The following is a 22,785-nucleotide window of genomic DNA, read 5'->3' on the forward strand; positions in this document are numbered from 1 at the left end:
TGCTCTCTGCAGCAGGGATGGACCTGTGCCATTCATCACTGTTAAGACTGACAGTCCCTTCCTCAGTTCCTAATGCCCTAAGCCAGTGTAGGGAACTGGCAATCACTCAAGCAGAAAGGACATTGGCTCCCCCTCCATTGCTCCCTATCAGTCAAGTCCCCCGCTGTCACCAGAGACATTGTCCTCAGATGGGCAAGAGGTTGCAATACCACGAGCTCCCAGAATTCCTGCTTTGGCAAGGCTCGTGGGAATGCAGTTGAACTGTTAGGAAGAGGCCGTCCAACCCAGAGCTTGCTCGGAAGAGTCAGGTCACCGCGGGGAGCTGGGGTTTGGCAAGTGTGAACCCTAGGCTCCTGCACACAGAGTCAGATCTTGTCTGGAAAGCTCTTCATATGCTGTAGCAGGTCAGGAAATGGACGCCGTGTTCGGAACTGCACCAGGCCGTGTTTGCAGACGCCAGGCCTGCAGAGCCCGGACAGAGCAGAAAAGAGAGAAGGGGCCTGCGGCAAACTAGGGAGCCGTGCGGGTGACTGGCTCTTCAGCGCCAGCCAATGGTTGCTGTCGGTAGTGCAGGTTGAGTGTAGACGCGTCGCCTGATTTTCCCAGAGAATCGGAAAAGATGAATTTTTTTTTTTATGTGAAATTTCCCCATTTTGAAACTTGGGCAAATACGTGAAAATAGCGTTTTCAGCCCCAGGCCTCTGGTTTGTAATGCCTGGGACGCCCCCTGCAGTGCCACCACACCTCCTTTCCAGCTTCGTGACTTGGTTGCCCTCTCGTGATGAAAGCCACTGGTGTCTGGCTCACCCCAAAGCTTCTGTCGTCATCCTGTTGTCCAAGGGAACAGATCCCTGGATTCCCATTTCTTTGTGCCCAGGAGCGCCCCCTGCAGGCTCCTGACTCCAATTTCTCATCAATCCCTCCCCAGGGCCCCCATCCTCAAGGGAGGGCCGGGACAACCACTAGTCTGCTCCCAATCCCCTTGATCGGATCAGTGCCGGTGACCCTTTATTTAAAACTCCCTGGCTGTAATCTCCACCCTTAAAGCTGGGGGAAGCGGAAGTGCCATAAAAGGAGAGGAAGGTTTGATGGCCCGGAAGCCACCTCCTCCTCCGTCCTTGAAACCCGTTTGAGAACCCCACAGACTTGAGACAGAGTTCCGGATCTACCACTTGCAAGTCACGTGGCCCTGGAAAAGTCACTTCCTTCTCTGAGCCTTCGTTTGATTCACTTGCTTGTTTATGCATTCATCAACTATTTAGGGAGCACCTGCTCTGTGCCAAGCACTGTTTCATGCTGGGGACACAGCAGCGCCAGACTGCTGACGTTCTGTTGCGGGACATAGAGGAGAACATTTCAGCTCAGCAAGATCAGTGCTGTGAACGGGAGAAGCTCGGGGGCTGTGGGCGTCCGGAGGATGGACATGCCCAGCCTGGAGCTGGGGGTCAGAGAGAGCTCACGGGACAAATGGCCTCTGAGCTGAGGCCTGGACGGGGTGCATGAATCACCCAGGAAAAGTGGGGGCGGAAGGGCACTCTAGGCAGAGGGAACAGCATGGGCGAGGATCTGGAGGCGGGAGCCACCATGGTGGTAAGGCTTGGGAACCGTTAGTGGTCCTGCCAGGATTCCACGTGAAGTATGTGCCGTGGGAAATGCGGGAGATGGTCTGGAGAGAGAGGAGGAAGGTAGCGTTCATGTAAAACCTAAATCTCTTTGTCAAGTCAATGATTTGGGGGTTTTTTTTTGGTAAATTTGCCAAACTGTGCAAACGTCACCCTCCGTCAGTTTTAGGATGTTGTCCTCATCCAAATGAGATTCCGCCTGCCCGTCAACTGGTGATCCTGTGGCCGCCCTGGCAACCACTTCCTGTCTCTACAGATTTGCTTTATCTGGACGTTTCATAAAGTGGAATCATATGGTATGCGGCCTTCGTGTCTGGCTTCCTTCCCTTAGCACGCTGTCTGCAGGGTGCATCCATGTCGTCGCGCGTATCGGTGCTTCTTTCTTTTTCGCGGATGAATATATTCCGTCGCGTGGTATGGGCCTAGCACAATGCATATTTTTGTAGATATGAATTTATACCTCGGCTGATAGACATCTGAATTGGTTCCACTTTCTGGCCATTATGAGCAACGCTGCCGCGAACGGGCATGTGGATGAAAAGCAGTTTGCACCCCTTAAACACGAGCTGCAGCCCTCAGCCTGCCTGAGCATCCGGTTGTCACACTGTTCAGACTTGACCTCAGAGGGCTGCGTGGCCGTGAACGAGTCCCTGCCCTTCTCTGCGTGAGTCCTCCCACCTCGCGGAGATGGGCCTGGGCTCTTTTCCGCGTGGACACTCTGTGCCTCGTCCACATTCCCGGCAGCGCAGGGGAGTATGCAGAGGACGTGACGAGTCTGCGCTGACTGCTGAAGCCGGAGGTGGCCGTCCCCGCGAGCAACCCCCAGACGAGGACAGGACGAGGGAGGAGCGCCCGGCTGCTCTCAGCTCTCTTCTCCCGGAGCACCAAAGCCCACTCACCCATTTGGTGCAGGCAACGGGCTCCAGAATCCAGAGCCTCCTCGCAGGGAGGGAATTTGGGGATAACTTCCAAGTCCCTGGTCCTGGCTCCCGCCTCTGCTCCCCGAGTCCCTGGAGTCCTGCCCAAACCCGACCGGGCTCAGATCCTGGGAAAGCAGAGCCAGAAATGCAAAGGCCCAGTCGGGGGCCTGAGCTGGGGCCGAGAGGACTCGGGGTGCTGGCTGGTCCCCCACTGCTGAGACCCATCTCAGAGGCCAGATCAACACTGCTCATTCATTTGGGTTTGAGGCTGTTTGTGGGTTGTCCACAGCTGTAGCCAGGCCTTGGGACCTTCAGACGTAGTCCCGGACCTCTAAAAGCACCCTGTCTGGGGTTCAGGTTAGGGGTGACAATAAATTACCCAAATACTATTTTTTTAAAGATTTTATTTATTTATTTTTTAGAGAGGGAAGGGAGGGAGAAAGAGAGAGAGAGAGAAACATCAATGTGTGGTTGCTGGGGGTCGTGGCCTGCAACCCAGGCATGTGCCTTGACTGGGAATCAAACCTGCGATGCTTTGGTTCACAGCCCGCGCTCAATCCACTGAGCTACGCCAGCCAGGGCCCCAAATACTGTGTTTAATAACATAACATATATTAAGTGACTGTTATGTGATAAATGCTCGATTAGTTGCATCTTCATTTTAGAGATAAGGAAATGGAGGCTCAGAGAGGGGAAGTGACTTGCCCAAGGCCACACAGCCTGGGAATAATGGTGTCGGGACTCAGCTTATCAGTAAGTGTAAGTCTGTGGAGTAACAAAAGCTGATGTAAGAGCCGAGGAACTCATTGAATTCTTATCGCATCCCTGCCATGACAGACATGCCTACCTTACGGATGAGGAAACTCAGGCGCCCAGGGTTGAACTCACATTAGGAAGTTCCCCAGACAGGAAGTGCAGCCCTGACTATAGCGGGTCCTGAAGACAGAACAGTCTTGAGGGTGGGGCCAGGAGGGCGGGGTCAGGGAAGCCCCTCGGGCTACAGACTGCACATGCTATCTGGCACTTCTGTGGGCTCACACACCGGAAAGGGGGCTTGGTGCCCTGTGACCCTCCCAACCCAGCCCTGAGCAGCAGGTACGCAGGACCCAGCAGGGCCTCTGCACCCCCTTTTCTTCTCTCCTAGGCTGAGAGGAGGGGAAGGGGAGGGCACATCCTCAGGTACAAAGGGGGTGCCTGCCTTGGAATAGCAGCCCCGAGGACTGTTCGATAGCTGGGTGCATAATTCATGGGCCTGTCCGCAGACATCAATTATGTAGGCCTCCCCTGGAGTTGTCAGGGGTTAGAAACTGGAGCAGGCTTCCCCACCAGCCTCAGGGGAAATGGGATCTCCCAGCTCTTAAAGGAACAGGCTCCCCAGGGACCTACTCCTTCTCTTGCAGGCTCCCTCCTGGCTGGAGTCAGAAGATGCAGCAGCAATCTTGGGGCTCAGCCCAAGGCCCTGGCTGGCTGCCCCGTGAGCTCAGACCCACTCTGGGCCTCGCTAGCCCTGAGCCAGTAGCTTTGTATGCAGAGTCTCCCCCCAACCCCAGCCTATGAGGGGCTCGCTATCGGTTTATCCTGGGTTGTCTCAACCTTGGTACTGTTGACATTTGGGGCTGGACCCTTCTTCCCTATGGGGCTGCCCTGTGTATTATAAAACATGTTAACAACATCCCTGGCCTCCACCCGCCAAGTTGTCCTTCCCCCAAGTTGTGGCAACCAAACACTTCTGCAGAATTTGCCAAAAGAACCGCTGGTAGAGCCCTCATTTTGCAAACAAGGAAACTAAGGCAAGGAAAGTTCCAATGCCCGAGGCCACCCAGCCAGTAAACGGCCGCGCTGGCTTCCAGGTCCGGGATCCACACTCCTAACCTCGACGCAGCGGTTCCCAACGTGCGCTGCCAAAGTGTTTTATTCCAACGATCACATATTTATTTTAATGAATATTTAATACGCACAGCCCTAGCAGGCAAAAGCAGCGGTTTATTGCTTAGGATGAGGCTCAAGTAAAACAAAGAAGGTGAGTGGATGTTGTCTGTTCATTCTGGGTTTTGTGGGCGGGGGGCGGGTTCCTACTCAGGAAAGAGCAGTGCAGGTAGCAAAAGAACACGCGCAGTATGATGTCAGCGCTGGGCCAAATGAAACAGTTTGTCCGGGCACGCGTACATTTGTGTTAAACACTCTACACCAAAGCAGAGAGATGAGAAGAGATTCTGATTATCTCGGGGGTGGAGGAGGACACAGGAAGCCTCACGTAACTGTGACGAGTTCTGTTTCTTAGCTTGGGTGGGGGGGGTGTGGCTTCACAGATGTCATTCGATTATGGTTCATAAACATCTATAAATTAGATCTACTAATTTTGTGCATATCAGATAGTTTATAAAGTGACTGCAGGATTTTCCTTGTTCAATGAGTGGAGACCAAGAATGTAAAACTCAAGCTTTTTTCTTTTTTTAAGACACCATTATAGCAAAAACATCAAGAAGTGGGTAAAGCAGCTGAGGTTGGGAAAGCTCTGTGTCGCGTGGTGCTCCCTGTCCTGTTCTGAGCTGGCCTAGAGAGACCCCAGGGCCCTCTCGCTGCCTGTGGAACCCCCAGTGCCTCACACATAGGGAATGATCAATACATAGTTGTAACCCTGACAACCGGATGCTGGTCCTGACCCTTGCACTTGTAGCTCGGTGAACTTGAGCAGAGGCAGCAAACAGCGGGAGTGCCTGCCGGTGTCACGCCCCGGGCTGGTGCCGCGTGCAGAGATAAGCCTAAGAACTGATCCTTGCCCACCCCACCCCCCGCAATGGGCAGTGATGGACACATGCATTACCCTGTGATGCGATGTATGTGGTGTGTATCCTGAGGTATGGCAAAATACTAGGGGAGCCCCAAGGATGGAGTGGCCAGACCCGCCTGGGGATGAGGTCAGGGTGGAAAGGACAGGCTGGGTTTTTTAAGGTGGTTTACAGTTCACTGGACAGACAGGAAGAACACAGGCGTGCAGAATTGACCAGCAGTCGTGAGTAGCTAGAAAACTGTGAAGCCTGGGCACCTGTGGGAGGTGAGGCCAAAGAGAGGGGTAGGAGGAGTCAAATGCAGAGGGACCTGATAGCCAGGAGTCCTGAGTGGGGATTCATTGTGGGGGATAGAAGCCCCTTTGCATGCAGGATTCAGCGGGCAGTTTCGGAACAAGAGCAGGAAGCAAAGACTCACCAGGCCGCCGGGAGGCTGGGTGGTCTGGGCGATGGGGTGGTGTGGGCTGAGATATTCCCCCAGGACCACAGCTGGCATTTGTCAGACCCTCGCTGTGTTCTGCTAGAAGCTGTCCTAAGTGCTCTGGGTGTGTTGATACATTTAATCTTCAAAGCAGCTCTCTGACATAGATACTGTTATTAGCCCACTTTGTAGATGAGGAACCTGAGGCTTTGAGAGGCTAACTAACTGGCTCAAAGGAAGGAAGTAGCGGAGCTGGGACTTGAACCTAAAGTGGCCTGACACCAGAGCCCAAGCTCTTAACAGCTACCCTCCGCATCCCCTCCCAAACCTCTCGGGTCCTCACCGCGTCTTCACCCTGCCCCTTCCCCTTGTTCTCCGGCTTCTCTCAAAGGGTCAGCTTCCCGTGATTTCTTCGTGGCTTCTCTGTCCCCTGCGACATGGGGCACACTTGCTTGGGGCTTGGGTTTCGCATCAAGCTGGTTGGAGCCTGGACTTCCTGTCCGACCTCTGGGCCAGTCAGTAGCAGCCAGGATCAAACCGTACAGGCTTGGTGACAGACCAGCCCCGCAGCAGGGACTGCCCAGGGGAGGGACAAGTCTGAGGACAGGACGGCAGACAGGGTTGGGGGGCAGCTGAGAGACACTTTTAGGGACTTCGATTTTGACCTGAAAGCAGGGGAATGATGTGAGGATGTGATTGGATTTGTAGTTTTGAAAAAGACCCTCAGAGCAATGTATTACATCTGCTTGCATTTCTGAATAAGCCGCCAAATAACACAGGCTCCATTCACGTCAGCAAACATCCAGTAAGCCCTTTTTGTGGGACAAACCCTCTTCTTTTTTTTTTAAGATTTTTATTTATTTATTTTTTTAGAGAGGGAAGGGAGGGAGAGAGAGAGAGAGAGAAACATCAATGTGCGGTTGCTGGGGGTCATGGCCTGCAACCCAGGCATGTCCCCTGACTGGGAATCGAACCTGCGACACTTTGGTTCACAGCCCGAGCTCAATCCACTGAGCTATGCCAGCCAGGGCTTCAAACCCTCTTCTTGACCCAGGGGCCTCAAAGGTAGTTAAGCCACGACCCTTTGCCTCCGTAAGTCCATGGTCCCAACTGGGAGTTCATAACGTGGGTCCGGGATGCCCACGCCTTTCCTGGGACTCGCCTGCCAGGTCACATGGGCATAGCAAAAGGGTCTATGACTTTCACCTGGTTTCTAGCACAGCACGAAGAGCTCATGCTCTGGGGTCAGACTGGCGGAGGTGAAAGCCCCGGCTCTGCCACTTCCTGGCTTCGGAACCCTAATTCCCACCCCCTACTCACTGGAGACGGAACGCAACACGCCACAGATAGAACCTTGGGGGTTTTGTAAGAATGAAATAAGGGGTCACGTGGAAAGTGCTGAACACAGTGCCTAGCATACCGTGAACACTCAGGGGAGGGTAACTGTCGCTACAGTCATCAGTATCGTGTCGCGACAGCAGTTCCCACCCCAAGGTCGTGAGGAACCGCAGGTCTAGCTCACGAGTCAGCAGACTATGGCCCACAAGTCATATTCGGTCCACTGCCTCTTTTTGTCAATGGTTTTACTGAAACACATCTACACACAGTCATTTGTGTATTAGCTAAGGCTGCTTTCGCGCTGCAGCTGCAACTTCGAAGTCTAGAATATTTACTATCTGGCCCTTCATAGAAAAAAATTGTCAACCTCTGGGCTCCGTGATGAGCTTTCATGACTTCAATTCTCTGAGCCAGTTTCCCCATCTGTACAATAAATGGGTTTGAACAAATCAGCTTTTTAGCTCCACCCTCCAGCCGCTCAGTGAATAGTGTGCTGGGAAGCGCTCCTGAATGCTGACGAGCCTCCTGCAGACTCGGGGTATTCGGGTGATCACCCCACGTCTGGTTGATGACTAAGTCTCGCTCTCTTCTCCTCACAGATCCTCGCCATCATTTCCATCATGTTCATCGTCCTCTCCACCATCGCCCTGTCACTCAACACGCTGCCCGAGCTCCAGAGCCTTGACGAGTTCGGCCAGACCACGGACAACCCCCAGCTGGCCCACGTGGAGGCCGTGTGCATTGCGTGGTTCACCATGGAGTACCTGCTGCGGTTCCTGTCCTCGCCCAAGAAATGGAAGTTCTTCAAGGGCCCGCTCAATGCCATCGACTTGCTGGCCATCCTGCCGTACTACGTCACCATCTTCCTCACCGAGTCCAACAAGAGCGTGCTGCAGTTCCAGAACGTGCGCCGCGTGGTCCAGATCTTCCGCATCATGCGCATCCTCCGCATCCTGAAGCTCGCACGCCACTCCACTGGCCTCCAGTCCCTGGGCTTCACCCTGCGGCGGAGCTACAACGAGTTGGGCTTGCTCATCCTCTTCCTCGCCATGGGCATCATGATCTTCTCCAGCCTCGTCTTCTTTGCGGAGAAGGATGAAGAGGACACCAAGTTCAAAAGCATCCCAGCCTCTTTCTGGTGGGCTACTATTACCATGACCACTGTTGGGTATGGAGACATCTACCCCAAGACTCTCCTGGGGAAAATCGTGGGGGGGCTCTGCTGCATTGCGGGGGTCCTGGTGATTGCTCTTCCCATCCCCATCATTGTCAACAACTTCTCTGAGTTCTACAAGGAGCAGAAGAGGCAGGAGAAAGCAATCAAGCGGAGAGAGGCTCTGGAGAGAGCCAAGAGGAATGGCAGCATTGTGTCCATGAACATGAAAGATGCTTTTGCCCGGAGCATCGAGATGATGGACATCGTGGTGGAGAAAAATGGAGAGAATATGGGTAAGAAGGAAAAAGTACAAGATAACCACTTGTCTCCCAACAAATGGAAATGGACAAAGAGGACACTCTCCGAAACCAGCTCAAGTAAGTCCTTTGAAACCAAGGAGCAGGGGTCCCCTGAAAAGGCCAGGTCATCCTCCAGTCCTCAGCATCTGAACGTCCAGCAGTTGGAAGACATGTACAATAAGATGGCCAAGGCCCAGAGCCAGCCCATCCTCAATACCAAGGAGCTGGCAACCCAGAGCAAACCAAAGGAAGAACTTGAGATGGAGAGTATCCCCAGCCCCGTGGCCCCTCTGCCCCCTCGCACGGAAGGGGTCATAGACATGAGAAGCATGTCGAGCATCGATAGCTTCATTAGCTGTGCCACAGACTTCCCAGAAGCCACCAGGTTCTCCCACAGCCCTCTGGCGTCGCTCCCCAGCAAGACGGGGGGTGGCATGGCCCCAGAGACGGGCTGGCGGGGAGCGCTGGGTGCCAGTGGTGGTAGGTTTGTTGAGGCCAACCCCACCCCCGAGGCCAGTCATCACTCTGCTTTCCTCATCGAGAGCCCCAAGAGTTCCATGAAGACCAACAACCCCTTGAAGCTCCGAGCACTTAAAGTCAACTTCCTGGAGGGTGAACCCGGTCCATTACTCCCCGTTCTGGGGATGTACCACGACCCTCTCAGGAACCGGGGGGGTGCTGCAGCTGCCGTCGCTGGACTGGAGTGTGCCACACTCTTGGACACATCTGTGCTGAGTCCAGAGTCCTCCGTCTACACCACAGCGAGTGCTAGGACACCCCCCCGGTCCCCCGAGAAACCCGCAGCAATAGCATTCAACTTTGAAGCAGGTGTCCACCAGTACATTGATGCAGACACAGATGACGAGGGACAGGTACTGTACAGTGTGGACTCCAGCCCTCCCAAAAGCCTCCACGGGAGCACCAGTCCCAAGTTCGGTGTCGGGACAAGATCAGAAAAGAACCACTTTGAAAGCTCCCCCTTAGCCACCTCCCCGAAGTTCTTGAGGCAGAACTGTATTTACTCTACGGAAACATTGACTGGAAAAGCCCCCGCTGGTCAGGAGAAGTGCAGGCTTGAGAACCACATCTCCCCCGAGGTCCGGGTGTTGCCAGGGGGAGGGGCGCATGGAAGCACGCGGGATCCGACCATCTGACCCACCCCACCCGGAGGACAGATTTGTGGCCGGGTCCAGCGAGGCGCACCGCTCAGCTCACCTGCCACAGAGCCTTTCTGCACGAACTCTGAAACGGAAAGGCTCTGCAAAGCCCCCAGAAAGAAGAAAGACTCTAGAGAAAGCTCCCTAAGACCTTGAGAGCCATGGTCGGTCCACCGGAACGCCGCTGGCCAAGCCATAGGACCTGGCGCCTCCTTGGGACACCTCCACTGCCCTCTCTGGGAGGCCACGTGAGCAGAGCTCTCAGCCACCACTACCACATTGTAGCCGTAACCAAGGCCGCCTGCTCCCCGTCCTTCTCTCACGGCTCTCCATCACCGCTGCAGAAGGCAAGCTCTCCGATCCCTCCTGGCCTCGGCTGGAGAAGGGTATTGGAACGCGTGGCTGGTATTGAAAAAGTGGGTTGACCCGTTTGCTCTGGGTGTTGCCTGGCCCCCTCTGGGAACTCCTGTCCATCACCTCCTGGATGGACCCCACTGTCAGAAGGCTCCGGGGGAAGGCTTGTGTCATGGAGAAATCTCTGCACTGTAAGCCAGGATCCCAGTGCAAAACCCTTACTCAAACGGCTTCATGGACTTCACTATTTCGTAGTACCTGAGATTTTATTTTGAGATATCATCGGGGTGAGTTGTACCACTTGTACTCAATTCTAATTGCCCCCTGGCAATCTGGGAAGGGTTCAGAAGGCGGGCACTCAGCCAACAGTGTGAATGCTGAGCATCGCTTTAGGGTTATTGAGCGAATACATTTTCTGTACATCACTGGTGTAAACTCAAAAGATATGCAAGTGTCAAATATGCAAAAGAAATAGCTTATTCAAAAAGACTGTATGTTCCTGAAGAACAGAATAAGATCTGACTTTTTTTACCTACCAAAACGAAAGGAGAAAAAAATCCCCAATTGAAATGCCCCGTTCAGACTTTTGAATACTTCCTGCTGCGGCAGGGAAAGCATCTACTATAATAGAAATCCTTTTTTTTTGTTTCCTGTGGTATTCAAGTTTTTAAAAAAAGTTAAAATAAAAAAGCACTTTATGTTTTTCAAAAATAGGTTCTACCAGGGACAGTGTCACCATCTTGCACTTTAAAAGAAGCACTATTTCCCGTGGGCTACTTTCGGGGACTGTGTTTGAGTTGTTGCCACAATCCATGCCTGGGTCCAGCCACAGTGGGTGATATTGTGCTGGTATTGTCGTCTGCCAGGTCACAGCCTGCGGGCGCCTTCCCTGCCCCTCCGAAGCATCCCCTAAGTCCCCTTGCAAGGAAGGGTCCGTGGCCTATGAGGAGGGCCTCTCATAAGGTCACGTGTACAGGACAGGCACATCTCAAAAGAAGACGGTAGGCGGTGGGGCACTGGGTGTTGTACTCCGTTCTCTTTCTTGTCAACCAGCCGTCGGTGTGTTTTCAGTGTCACTGTCTGTATCAATAAGCTCAGCTCTCCTTTCCGCAGCCATCAATGCAGCCAGTACAGACAAAAGCAATAAGTATCTGTGCGTTATCGTGAGCGGTTCTAGTGTACCTCCTGGTGTCGGTGTTCCTGCCCTAGTTTGATGCACTGGCATCGGTCTGCTTGCGTTCAGTCTGACCGCATGGTGTTGCTGGCTGTTCCTCGGTTCAGTGACATTGGGTTGAGCCACCGGTTAGCATGATGCCAGGCCGTTGGCCCGTCTGTCAGTAAGGATACTATGTTATTGATCTGCCTGTTTTTAGTACCATGGACTGATGCTGTTCTCCTAACACAGTTTTAAGAGATGGCGTCCCAAGGACAGCAGTGTATATCTGTCAGTCCTCAACGGTGACAGGTGTATGTCTTCCTGATGGAACAAGACATGGTGTTGTTCCGCTGTCCTTCATACAATGTTATTGGTTCACCCCTTAGTGCAATGGCGTGACCCACCTGTTCAGTAGACCAGTGTCACAGAGTCATTCTGCCCGCCCTCCGTACAGCGGCAAGAGGCTGGCCGCCTGTCTCAGGTGTGGTGACGTGGGGTCATTCCATCGCCCTTAAAAATGTGTGTCCTCTGCTTCTCGGCATCTCCCAGGACGACGGATCCCTCCGAGAGGGGACAGTCCTGTTCTGTGCTTTGTTAGCAAAGACAATGCGTGCTGAAGTATCTTGACACTTCCAAAGTACCTTCGGAGTACTTGAAAGCAAATGCAAAGGGACTTAAGGGACAGAGAGAGAATGAGGTCGTGCTGTGCTAGTGACACACCAGAGAGAGGCAGCAGCAGCGCCCCCTGGGGGCTCGGTGGGGGGTGGGGGCGGGGTGGGGGGAGGGCTACCGAGGAATGGCCACAGGCCAGTCCTCCTTGGGTCATCTCTTCTTTGTTTTCATCGCCGTGTATGTCTGCCATCAGCACAAATGAGAAAATTCAGGGAAAACAAACGCTTTTTGATAAAAGTAAATAGTTGTGATTTCTGATTCAGATATTTTTAGAGCTGATGCTATCTGTAAAAATTAATAATATAGTCTATTTTACATATCAGGAAAGTGAACATGTTTAAATATAGCCATATATACTAAGAAGGAACTTACCACCCCTTCTTCAAATTGAGGCATTTCGTTTGTTGGTTGAAGCAGACCAGAAGTGTACAGATTGGAAATTCTCTCTCTTTTTTTGTTTTAAACTAATAACCAATTGGTGCAACTCTCCTTGTAACCAAAGGCCCTTTCTGCCTTGTGTGGTCACACAGGGCCTGGCCCTCCCTTCCTCATGCATTTTGTCTGACCTTAAAGTAGCATTTTATTGAGTCACTTTTGAAGGACGAATTCAGAAGTATCATGAAGAACCTACCTTTCAGGCTGAAGAGCCAGAGTCCTATAGAGTTCTTATAGAAACAGAATAATCGAAACTCAGCATATACTATGCTTAGAAAGTATTTATTGTGTTCCGTTTGGATTTTTTTTTCCTTTTACTTGTGTACGTCTTGTGGGAATATAGCTTTTACCCTGTGCCCGATGAAAATAGAGTACTGCGAGTTTATCCAGGCCCCCACCTGCCAAAAAGGAACGTACCGAGGTTTTCAATACGTGCACATCCTACCCGCACCTGTGTCCACGCACTAGGAAACCTGCCGAGGAGTCTCCATGAGAAGCTGACCTTGGTCAACAGACACTGATGGAGGAGAGGACAGTAATGGTTTGGAAGCAGGTACTGCTTTACCTTGGTGGTCCATGTCCCACCCATTTCTGAACCAATAAAAGTGGGGGAGGGGGAAGCAAGTCAACCCAAAGAAACAAAACTAGGGGCTGGAGGCGGATGGATGCCTGGTCCCTCTGGCGAGCTCGGTGAAACTCGTCCAGAACCCAGCTGAACTGGAGTCCCCCCAGCTTCCACCATTATCAGAAAGGGCTAGGGACCAGGTAGCTATGTGTCCCAACCACGCAGAGGGGGGACAGTCTGCGGCCGGCGGAGAAAGGCGAGCAAGCTCTGGAGGAGCCCTTTGGTTCGCCTTTTTCTCTCTGGGGAAGGAAAAACGGCAACAGGATGTCGCTGCAGTAGATTTCTCGGTGCCTTCTTTAGGAATTTTATCTTAAGCACACTGAATGGGGGGAGGAAAAAGAGGAGAGAACCTTCGTTCCCGTGAAAACCCCTTTCTCTAAAAGCACTGGGGATCAAGAAGGAAGAATTAGGCGTGGAAACAGCAAAACCCCGAGGAGGCCATTTCCTTTCAACGCGCCCGGCTCGCCCCTGAGACTTGCTGGCTGTGCAGACTTTGTCGGACTGACCCCACCCTCTCTTCCGCCGTGTCTTAGTCACCGTAGCCTCGTTTCTGCCCTTTCTCCTAATAAGATCCACCTTTCTAAGGAGAAAACAAACACACACACACAACAAGATTCTCCTCTGTAAAGCTGTAATGTATTGTTGACTTTTGTAAACTATTGTATATTTCTGTTTCCTCCAAGTCACGGCTGGAGTGTCCGACCCATGGGCAAAGGCAAATTTAAAGTCCACCACGGACAAGGGTCTCTACAGCCAGGTCGCTAGCTCTCTCCTGTCCTGATATCTCTGCCAGCTGGTCCGAGGCTTCAGCCGCCAATCAAGGAACTTCGAATCACAGGCGAGCGTGGTGAGCCGCCTCTGAGATTCTTTGGAAAGGACTGCTTCTGCGGCTGCGAAGCTGATAGGAGGGAGGAAGGAGGCTCCACCGAGTCCCCGGCAGGACGGAGCACAGCCTCCAGCCCTGAGCTGAGCTTCCCCCGCCTCTCACTGCTCACAGGACAGCATCCGGCTGCTCTCAAGGGACCCAAGCCAGCCCCGGGACTACCCCCCGCCCCGCCCCCACCAAATCAGAGTTACCTCTGCAGTTTCCGTTGCCATTTTTCTGGCTCTAGAAGTATCCGATGTACGACTACATCCCAGGTTGTCCACATATCTCAGAGTAGTCTATTTTTCTGTTCAGAGAAATATAAAGTGTATTTTTAGCAAATTTATAATAGGGCCATTGAGTCGACTTTCTTTTGTAATATAGAGTAACACTTTAGGAGGTTCGTCGTCGGTCGTTATCGTCGCTGATGATCTTCTGGTCTCTTTCATTCATGTGCACTGTCCCGTGGGCTGCTTCTTTTCTTTGCTCCCTCTTGAGTCTGACTTTCTGGGAGCTGGAAAGACGCCAGGGTGTGACGTCCTCAGCAGACATCTCCCGCCCGGAGGCCTAGAGACTGTCGACACGGTCACCTTCTCCGTTCTGTCTCTTGTGTTTCTCGTCATCGTTCCCAAGAGTCCGGACACACGTGCAGGATCGAGAGCAGGCGACCCTCAGAATCAGGATGGGACGTGGGCTTGGTTTGGCTCATTCCCACACACGTCTGGGAACCTGAGGGGACTGAGTTTTCTTCTCCCCCCTCCAAATTTCGGACCCAAAAATCCCATGCAATCAAACTGCCCACTGGGCCTCGTTTCTGAGCTCCAGGACACCCCCAGGCCCCTCCTGGCTGGCCCGTTGCCATGTCCAGCGCCCTGCTCCCCGTGACAGCAACTGAATTGGAAGGACAGAGCATGGTCTGGTTCTTGAGAACAAGCTGGGCTTCAGATCACATCAGCTTTCTCTCAGTTCTTCACTGAAATCCTTTGCCAGCAGCCTCCCCAAAAACCAGTGGCCAGGCAGGCTTGCAGCCAGACCCCGAGAAGACACGTCCCCAGATTCTGCCATCTCATCTCCCCCTCCTTCTGCAGCTGCTGGCTTCCTAGAGCCGGAGCTCCGTCTCCCTGGCAGGGGCTGCCTCCGCCCTCCTCGGCCTCAGGGGGTCTCTGGTCTGTCCTGACCGTTCATCCCACCAGGCGGTTTCCCCCCTGGGGGCGGGCAGAGAACACCTCATGAAGCAGGATCGCCAGCAAAAAAAGCGATTTTTCCCTCCATCAGCTCATGCAGGAAGATGAAGAAAGCTAAGACAATCTCCAATTCGCATTCACTTCAGTTTTCGTATCCCACCCGCCTCTCTCCCCACTTCAGGGCTCTCGCCTCTGCCCCGAATCAGAGACCGGAGCCACATCCTGACTCCTAGATGGCCGTGAACCGCTCCCTGCCCCGTCCCGCGGAAACGTCCCCAAGAGGAAACTAATCCAAGTACCAGTCTATTATTCTGGACTGAAACCCCAATCGAAGTTTTCCCAGCCCCCAAATTCCTGGTTATCTGATTCGAACCAGAGCCAAACAAAACAGACCAGATTTGTTCAAACTTCTGCACAAGAACATTAAAAAAAAACATTGCATTTCCCAGTAGGTTGCTGGGTTTGGAGCCCAGATAAACCAACGCCCCGCCTGTGGCTGCCTGCAGCTAGGAAGAGGCTGCTTACTTCGGGTGCCCAGTCTCTGTCCCTGAGACTGTCTCCCCCTGGCATTTCTCGGGAACGCCCCACATTCCAACGGGAAGAAACGGATTGAGAAGAGCCTCTGTTACTGGAGCGGCCCCTCAACTTCACCTCGAACCCTCCAGGCCTTCCCGCAAAGATCCTGAAAAGATCAGAGGTGGAGGGAGTGGGGCGGCTCGCCCGAGGAAGAAGTCACCCACCTGTCAGAGGGGCTGCAGGCGGGTCTCTGAAAGTTTCTCTTGCCTGAGAGGAGCAGGGCCAGGGCGGTCGGCTTCAGCTCAAAGGGAGAAAGCACTTTTAATAGGAGGGGCCGCGCCACCCTGGAGCTCGATGCTGTGCTGGGTAATGGTCTCCCTGATACCGCAGGTGTTGAAAGAGAGGCTAGATGGTATACAAAGTGGAGATGGCAGAGGGACCCTCTCGTTGCATAGCAACGGGACGGAACCACCGGGGAAATTCTCTCTCTCCCTCTCTTTGTTTCCTGGTGTGTGTGTGTGTGTGTGTGTGTGTGTGTGTGTGTGTGTGTGGAACATCTGGGCATAGACTGAAGCCACTGAGGCAAAGGCAGGGAGTGCTGTTAGCAGGAGCTCAAATGGTAGGATTTGCAGCTTTCCGAGGGGGTTCTAGGTTGGGAATGTGGTGCAGGAGACCCTGTTCCCTCCTGTTCCACATCTTGGACAATGTCAGTGACCCCGTCGATTGCCCGTCCCACCCATTCTCAGTGCCCTGGCAGGAACCACGTGGGGTGGGATGACGCTAATGCTACCCTCCCCCAAGGCCAACCACAAAGCAGCCCCGTCTCTGGCTGGCTGTCTCGAGGTGCTTCAGCCCTTCTGCCCAGCCCCTGTGCCCTCACAGACCTGTGGATTTCTGTACAAAAGACAATGATCTTTTACCCACTAACCAGCTGCCTAAGGAGCAAACTGCCCAGGCAATAGCGAATGGCACCATTTTAAAAGGGCTTTCCCCACCCCCTGGCAAATAAAACAAGAAATCCCACTCAAATCCTTTGAAAGTCCCCACCCAAGGAAGTTAAATCCAGGAGGGCCAAAAGAGAGGGGCAGCCGGAACCCAGTTTCACAGCAAAACAAGGCTTCGTCTACCACTGGGGACCCAAACGCCTTCTCCCGCCTCTGTAGCCCCTGCACCAGGTCTGGGTACCGCATCCTTCAAGGAGAGCATTTGACAAAGAGGGTTTGAAGTCCCTCTTCGTGTGTACAGGGTGGGTTGGAGGAGGCGGTCCCCGGCCGCCCTGTCACGAGGAAAGGCAGGCTGTGTTTGAAAGGATAGACTGGGCAGCTGCCGGTTTCCAGGCTCCCCCCGTGGAGGCGCTTTCCTGCAAGCACAGCTCAGGTTAGTGGCTGCGATGGTATGACAATCCTGAAAAATGACGTCAGCTCCCAATTCTGGCCCGTTCGGATGCTCTCCAGGGTCATGCGTGGGCCGCCCCATCCTACCGGCCGCCCTGAGCTCATCCAGGTTTGGAGAACAAGGAGGGAAGCACTGGAGGAGATGCCCGTGGGAGCTGGATCTCTCCATGGCTTGGCTCGTGGACCCTGGTCTTCACGAGGGCTTTGGGCTCTCTCTTAGATGACCTTGACCTCTGAGCTCGGATAGGGAAGAAGGTCAGCAACCGCTGGGCTGGCAACTGGCCCTTTTTTCTCCAGACCTATCCTGGCTTTAACCCAAGTTCAAGGTCTGGGAACACCATTTTCTGCGCAAGGAACTCAGGGTCACCCAACCTGTGTTTTTGAATGAATGTGTAAATGATTTCTGAGTGAACAATTGATGAGTGCATGTGTGAGTGAACAGAGGACTTTATTAGTTCTTACCTGGCTTGAGGTATTGCTAACTGGGGAGGAAGGAGACGGGGGGCAGGAGAGGCCCCTCCGATGAATAGCCCCACCCATGCCATCTGTCCTTTCCCCAGGGGCCCAGATGATGTCCAAATGTGACACTTGTCTGCCCTAAGGGCCATGGCCTTCTCAGAATGACACTTGAAGGGGACCTTTGGGGCAGCCCCAGCCTCCTTCCCTCTCTCCCACTCCGCATTTTCAGCCTCTTGTTCTAGTTTGGCTCACACGTAGCCCATGCAGAGGCCACAGGGTGGTTTTCCAATGAGCAAAGCCAAGGGTTCCAAGTAAGGGTTTTCTCTGGTCTGGGACTTGCTGGGGGCAGGCATGCAGGAGATGACACCTAGAAACTGGATCGCCTTCCCTGAGCCATGGGAGTCCGGCTGGAGAAGAGGCCCAGCCTGCCCTCCAGCTTTGAGAGCCCACAGTCTTCCTCTTCTCAAATACCCCCATGGTAGCACATGCCCAGTCCTGTCAGCTAAGACCCTCTGTCTCTCCAAGGAGCCGTGGTGTGAGGTTGAGGTTTTTCTGCCAGCAAAGCCATTCTGATCGCCCCGCCCATGATGGGGGCCAAGCCAATCACATTAGCCATAAATGACCAATGTCCTTAGTTGCTCTTTTCTCAAGGTTGTCTTCTTGGGTCCTGTTCATCTCCGGTCAGTTGACGTCTCCAGTCCTACCTGTAAAGGTGAAAATGAGCATTACACAGACACACACACACACACACACACACACACACACACACACGAGGAAATGGAACAAAAAATCCAGTGTCTTTTTATGCATGTGATGAGATGAAATTGTGACCTCCAGCTGCTGTCCTGTCTTGTAAAATACGTCCAAATGTTTAAGAATTTCTAAGCAAATGGTCCCTTAATGAGGTCTGCAGAGTTCAATAAAAAGGTATGGAGAAAATAAGCTTGGTGGAACTTGTCTTATTTTCTGGAGGGTGCAGAAAGCAGAGGTGTGAAAATCTGCAGGGGAGGCAGAACTGGGGGACTTGGAGGGGCAGCTCTGGCTGTTTCTCTTCACCTGAAAGAGAAAGTAGGAAAACATCATTGGCTTGTCACCCCAATGTGCAAGAAGTGGCAACCCGCCCCATGCGGTGCTGACGGACCAAAGCCCCAGTTCGGTCTTTGGCTCTCGTGTCAGTGGTACCTGGGTACTCCTGGCCTTCCTACCTCTGTCTCGTAAGGATGCCTCACCACACCTGCAGGGGCCACACACTCAACTCGCACAGTCCACCCCTTCTCTGCTTCATTGTTCTCCACGACACTTACCACCTCCGAAACAATCTATTTTATCTGTTTATGTTGTTGATTGCCTGTCTCCCTCCAACAGAACATAAATTTGGGAACTAAAAAGCAGAGAGAACAAAGACGGAAAGAAAGAAAGAAAGCAGAACAGAATGCTCAAGTCCAAGGATGGTGTCTGTGTGTGTGTTCCTTTTGCTTTGTTTCATTTCACCCCACACAAGCAGTAACGTAGCAGATACACTGCCCTGCACTTGGCGTTCCTCATTCCACCCTGCACACCTTACAGACCATTCTGTACTGATACACAGACGGCTTCCTCGTTCTTCTGTAAGCCTGCGTCATGTTTCGTTATACACAGTCATTATCCGTCTCCTACAGCTGAGCGTTCAGGTCGCTTCCTAACTTTTGCTCTAAGGAACTGAGCCGCAATGAAGGGCCTGTCGGCGGTTTCCGCGGGCTCTGCCTTCCGAACAGATCTGGAGTCTGTACCTCTCGCCCCTCTGCCGGCCCAGCGTCAGGCCGTGCCATCACTCCCGACTGGCTGATGATCGCAGCCGCCTGCAGATCCGGCTTCCCATTTCTACCCTCTCGGGCTCTTCTCAACACGGTGGCCAGAGGAGTTTTGTCACACTGTCACTCTGATTATGTCACTCCGCCATCGAAGCCTTTCAAAGGCTTACCATGACATTCTGAGTACAGCCCGAAGTCCTTGGCACGGTCTGCACAGCTACACGTTCCTGGGCCCCGCCTGCCTCTTTGCTTTCACCACCTGCCCCCCAGCTCTCCCCTGAGGATGCCCTGGTCCGTGGTCACTGTCCTCCTCGCTCGGCCTTACACATGCCCACGAGAGCTCACCCAATGCCACCCCTTTCCAGCCACCCTCCCAGACTCCTCCACCCCATCTGATCTCCTGTCTCTATGACTCTCCCTCCCTCACCCCCCTTCAGACACACTGGCCACCAGTCCATCTTCCAATGCACCAAGCATGCTGCCACCACAGGGCCTTTGCTCGGGCTGTCCCCTCTGCCCAGAACATCCTTTCCAGGCTAGCCGCGTGGCTCGCGCCATCCCCTCCTTCAAGAGCACCTTCCCAGCAGCCTCTTTAGCTGAAAATCCTATTTATAGCTGTTTATAATAACAACCTCCCCTCACACACACAGAGTCTCGCAATCCTTCCCCTTCTCTGCTTTGCTGTTCTCCATAACACTTACCACCTGTTGACTTAGACCATATTGTGTTTATTTTGTTTATTGCTTATCTCCCTCCAATAGAATGTAAGTTCTTCCCTCCAGCAGAGCATGAATCCAAAAACCGAAGAGTGAAGAACAAAGACTGAAAAAAAAAAGCCACAATTTTCAAGGATTATGGGACAACTACAAAAGGGAACACATACGCATAATTGGAACGCAAGAAACAGAAGAAAGAGAGCAAGGAACGACAAAAATATTTGATACAATAATAACTAAGAATTTCAGCAAATTCATGCTGGGCACCAAACCGCAGATCCAGGAAGCTCAGGGAACACTAAGCAGGATAAATGCCAAAGAGACGACACCTGGCAAATTACAAATCAAACTTCCAAAAAAGTAAAGGTAAGAAAAAGATCCTGAGAGAAACCAGAAGAAAAACAGGTCACCTATAGAAGAACAAAGATGAGAATTACATCCACTTTCTCCTCAAAAACCATGCAAGAAGACAGTGACGTGAAATACTTCAAGTGCTGAGAGGGAAATCCACCAACCCAGAATTCTGTACCCTGCACAATTATCCTTCCAAAGTGAAAGAGAAGTAACAACTTTCTCAGGCAAACAAAAATTGAAGGAATTTGTAGCCAATAAAACTGTCTTGCAAAAAATGTTAACCAAAGTTTTTTAGAGAGAAGGACAATGATATAGGTCAGAAACTTGGATCTACATTTGAAAAAAAAAAAAAAAGGAAGACTATCAAAGAAGGAATAAGTGAAGGTAAAATAAAAACTCTTCTTTTTCTTATTCTTAATTGATCTAACAAATAACAGTTTGTCCATAGCAATACACTGTGTTTGATTATGTATGTTTTTCTATATACTTTATGTACATAGTGTGGATGTGTTTGTGTGTGATGTGTATAAGTGAACTGAATGACAGACATGATACAAAGGACAGGAGGAAGAAAGTAGGATTCTATTGTTATTACTAGGTACTCGCACTACTCATGAAGTGGTATAGTGTTATTTGAAGGTGGACTTATATTAATTGTAAGTGGATATTGCAAACACCAGGGCAACCACTAAAAAAGGTGTTTTAAAAAGTATAATGAATATGCTAAGAAAGGAGAGAAAATGGAATCATAAAATGGTGCATGAAAACCGCAAAAGGCAGAAGAAGAGAGGAAGAAAAAATATTGTAGGAACAAAGAGCAAAGGCAATAAATAGAAAACAGAGTGCAGGTCTGTGCAGACGGCCGTGAGCGCACATGGAAAGCCGGCCCGACTGCGCGGGGTTGGAAGGAGGCACACAGACTGGAGCCTTCGGCACTGCCCTGGGGAAAGCAAATGGGAAGCTGTCAGCACCCAGCCCACTGAGAGAGGACAAAGATCTAAGGAGCCTTCATCTTAAGAAACTCCCCCACCGAGGGGAAACAAGACATGTGAAGCAGATGTTTCCACAGAAAAGGTCTGAGAAAGCCTCTGAATCCCTAGCAGGACTGACGGGGAAAGGTATTTTTTCCCAAAGGCAGATAGATATAAAGACTGGCGGAGGTAACTGCTTCTTCAAATGTGGACAGCAATGCAAGACCTCGGGGAACAACAACAAAAACAAATAAAAAAAATATGATCCCACGCCAAAGCAACACAATAGTTTTCATGTCACTGACTCCAGAGTTATGGAGGGGTCTACGGCATCCTGAAAAATAATCAAAATAACTGTTTTAAGGAAGCTCGGTGAGCTATACGAAGACACAGAAAGACGAGTCAATAAAATCAGGAAAATAATACACAAACAGAATGAGAAGCTTGACAAAGAGAAAGAAGACATAAAAAAAGAGAACTAAACAGAATTCTGGAGCTAAAAAAAAACAGAATGAATGAAATTAAAATTCAACAGAGAGCATAAACAGGAGACTCAAACAAGTCCAGAAAAAGAATTTCTGAACTCAAAGACAGGTCATTGAAATTATCCATTTGGAGGAGAGCAAAGAAAAAACTGATGAAAAAGAGTGATAGAAGCCTACGTGAATTATGGGATAGCATCAAATGAAATAATTTATGAATTATGGGAGTCCCAGGAGGAAACAAGGAGAAAGGGCAGAAAGCTTATTTAAAGAAATATGGCTAAGGCCCTGGCTGGTGTGGCTCAGTGGATTGAGTGCTGGCCTGTGAACCAAAGGGTCACCAGTTCGATACCCAGTCAGGGCACATGCCTACATTGCAGGCCAGGCCCCCAGTAGGGGGCGCGCAAGAAGCAACCACATATTGATATTTCCTCCCTTTTCTCTCCCTCCCATCCCCGCTGTCTAAAAATAAATAAACAAAATCTTTTTTAAAATAAACATTAAAAAAAAAGAAATGTGGCTGAGAACCTACCAAATCTAGGGCGAGAGACAGACATCTAAGTTAATGAAGTCTATAGGTTCCCAAACAGATTCAACCCAAAGAGATCTTCTCCCACACACGCTGTAACAGAGCAGTCTAAAATTAAAGACAGAATTTTGAACGCAGCAAGAGGGAAAAAGCTCATCAAGACTAATATACAAAAGTCAACCTCTTTCCTACATACCAACAATAAACAAGTGAAATTTCACATCTAAAAGACACAATATCACTTACATTAGTACCGTGCCCCCCTGAAGTTAAATAGGTATAAATCCAACAAATATGTATAAAGTCTATCTGTGGAAAACTCGAAAAGGATTATGGGTGAAATTAAAGAACTAGATAAAGGGAGAGATTTTCCATGCTAATGGATATAAGACTTGATATTGTCAAGATGCCGGTTGTTCCCAACTTGATCCAGGGACTCCATGCAACCCCAGGCAAAATCCCAGCAAGTTATTCTGTGGACATCAACAAAATGACTCTCAAAGGTACATGGAGAAGCCAAAGATAGACAGCACAATATTGCAGAAGAGCCAAGTTGAAGAACCGGCATGACCCGACTTCAA

General features: G+C 51.4%; 1 protein-coding gene across 1 annotated transcript in view; it reads left to right on the plus strand.

The window, feature by feature from the left end:
- KCNB1 (potassium voltage-gated channel subfamily B member 1) overlaps window positions 1–11,968 on the plus strand; it is a 79,792-nt gene extending 67,824 nt beyond the window's left edge. Inside the window, exon 3 of the mRNA XM_045832806.1 lies at window positions 7,690–11,968. Coding sequence (XP_045688762.1) covers window positions 7,690–9,699 — 2,010 coding nt within the window. The 3' untranslated portion in view covers window positions 9,700–11,968. The remainder of the gene's footprint in view (window positions 1–7,689) is intronic.
- Window positions 11,969–22,785: the final 10,817 nt, after the last annotated feature.

This window comes from Phyllostomus hastatus, unplaced genomic scaffold (genome assembly GCF_019186645.2).
Source record: "Phyllostomus hastatus isolate PE091 unplaced genomic scaffold, TTU_PhHast_1.1 phas_contig_17, whole genome shotgun sequence".
Lineage (NCBI taxonomy): Eukaryota > Metazoa > Chordata > Mammalia > Chiroptera > Phyllostomidae > Phyllostomus > Phyllostomus hastatus.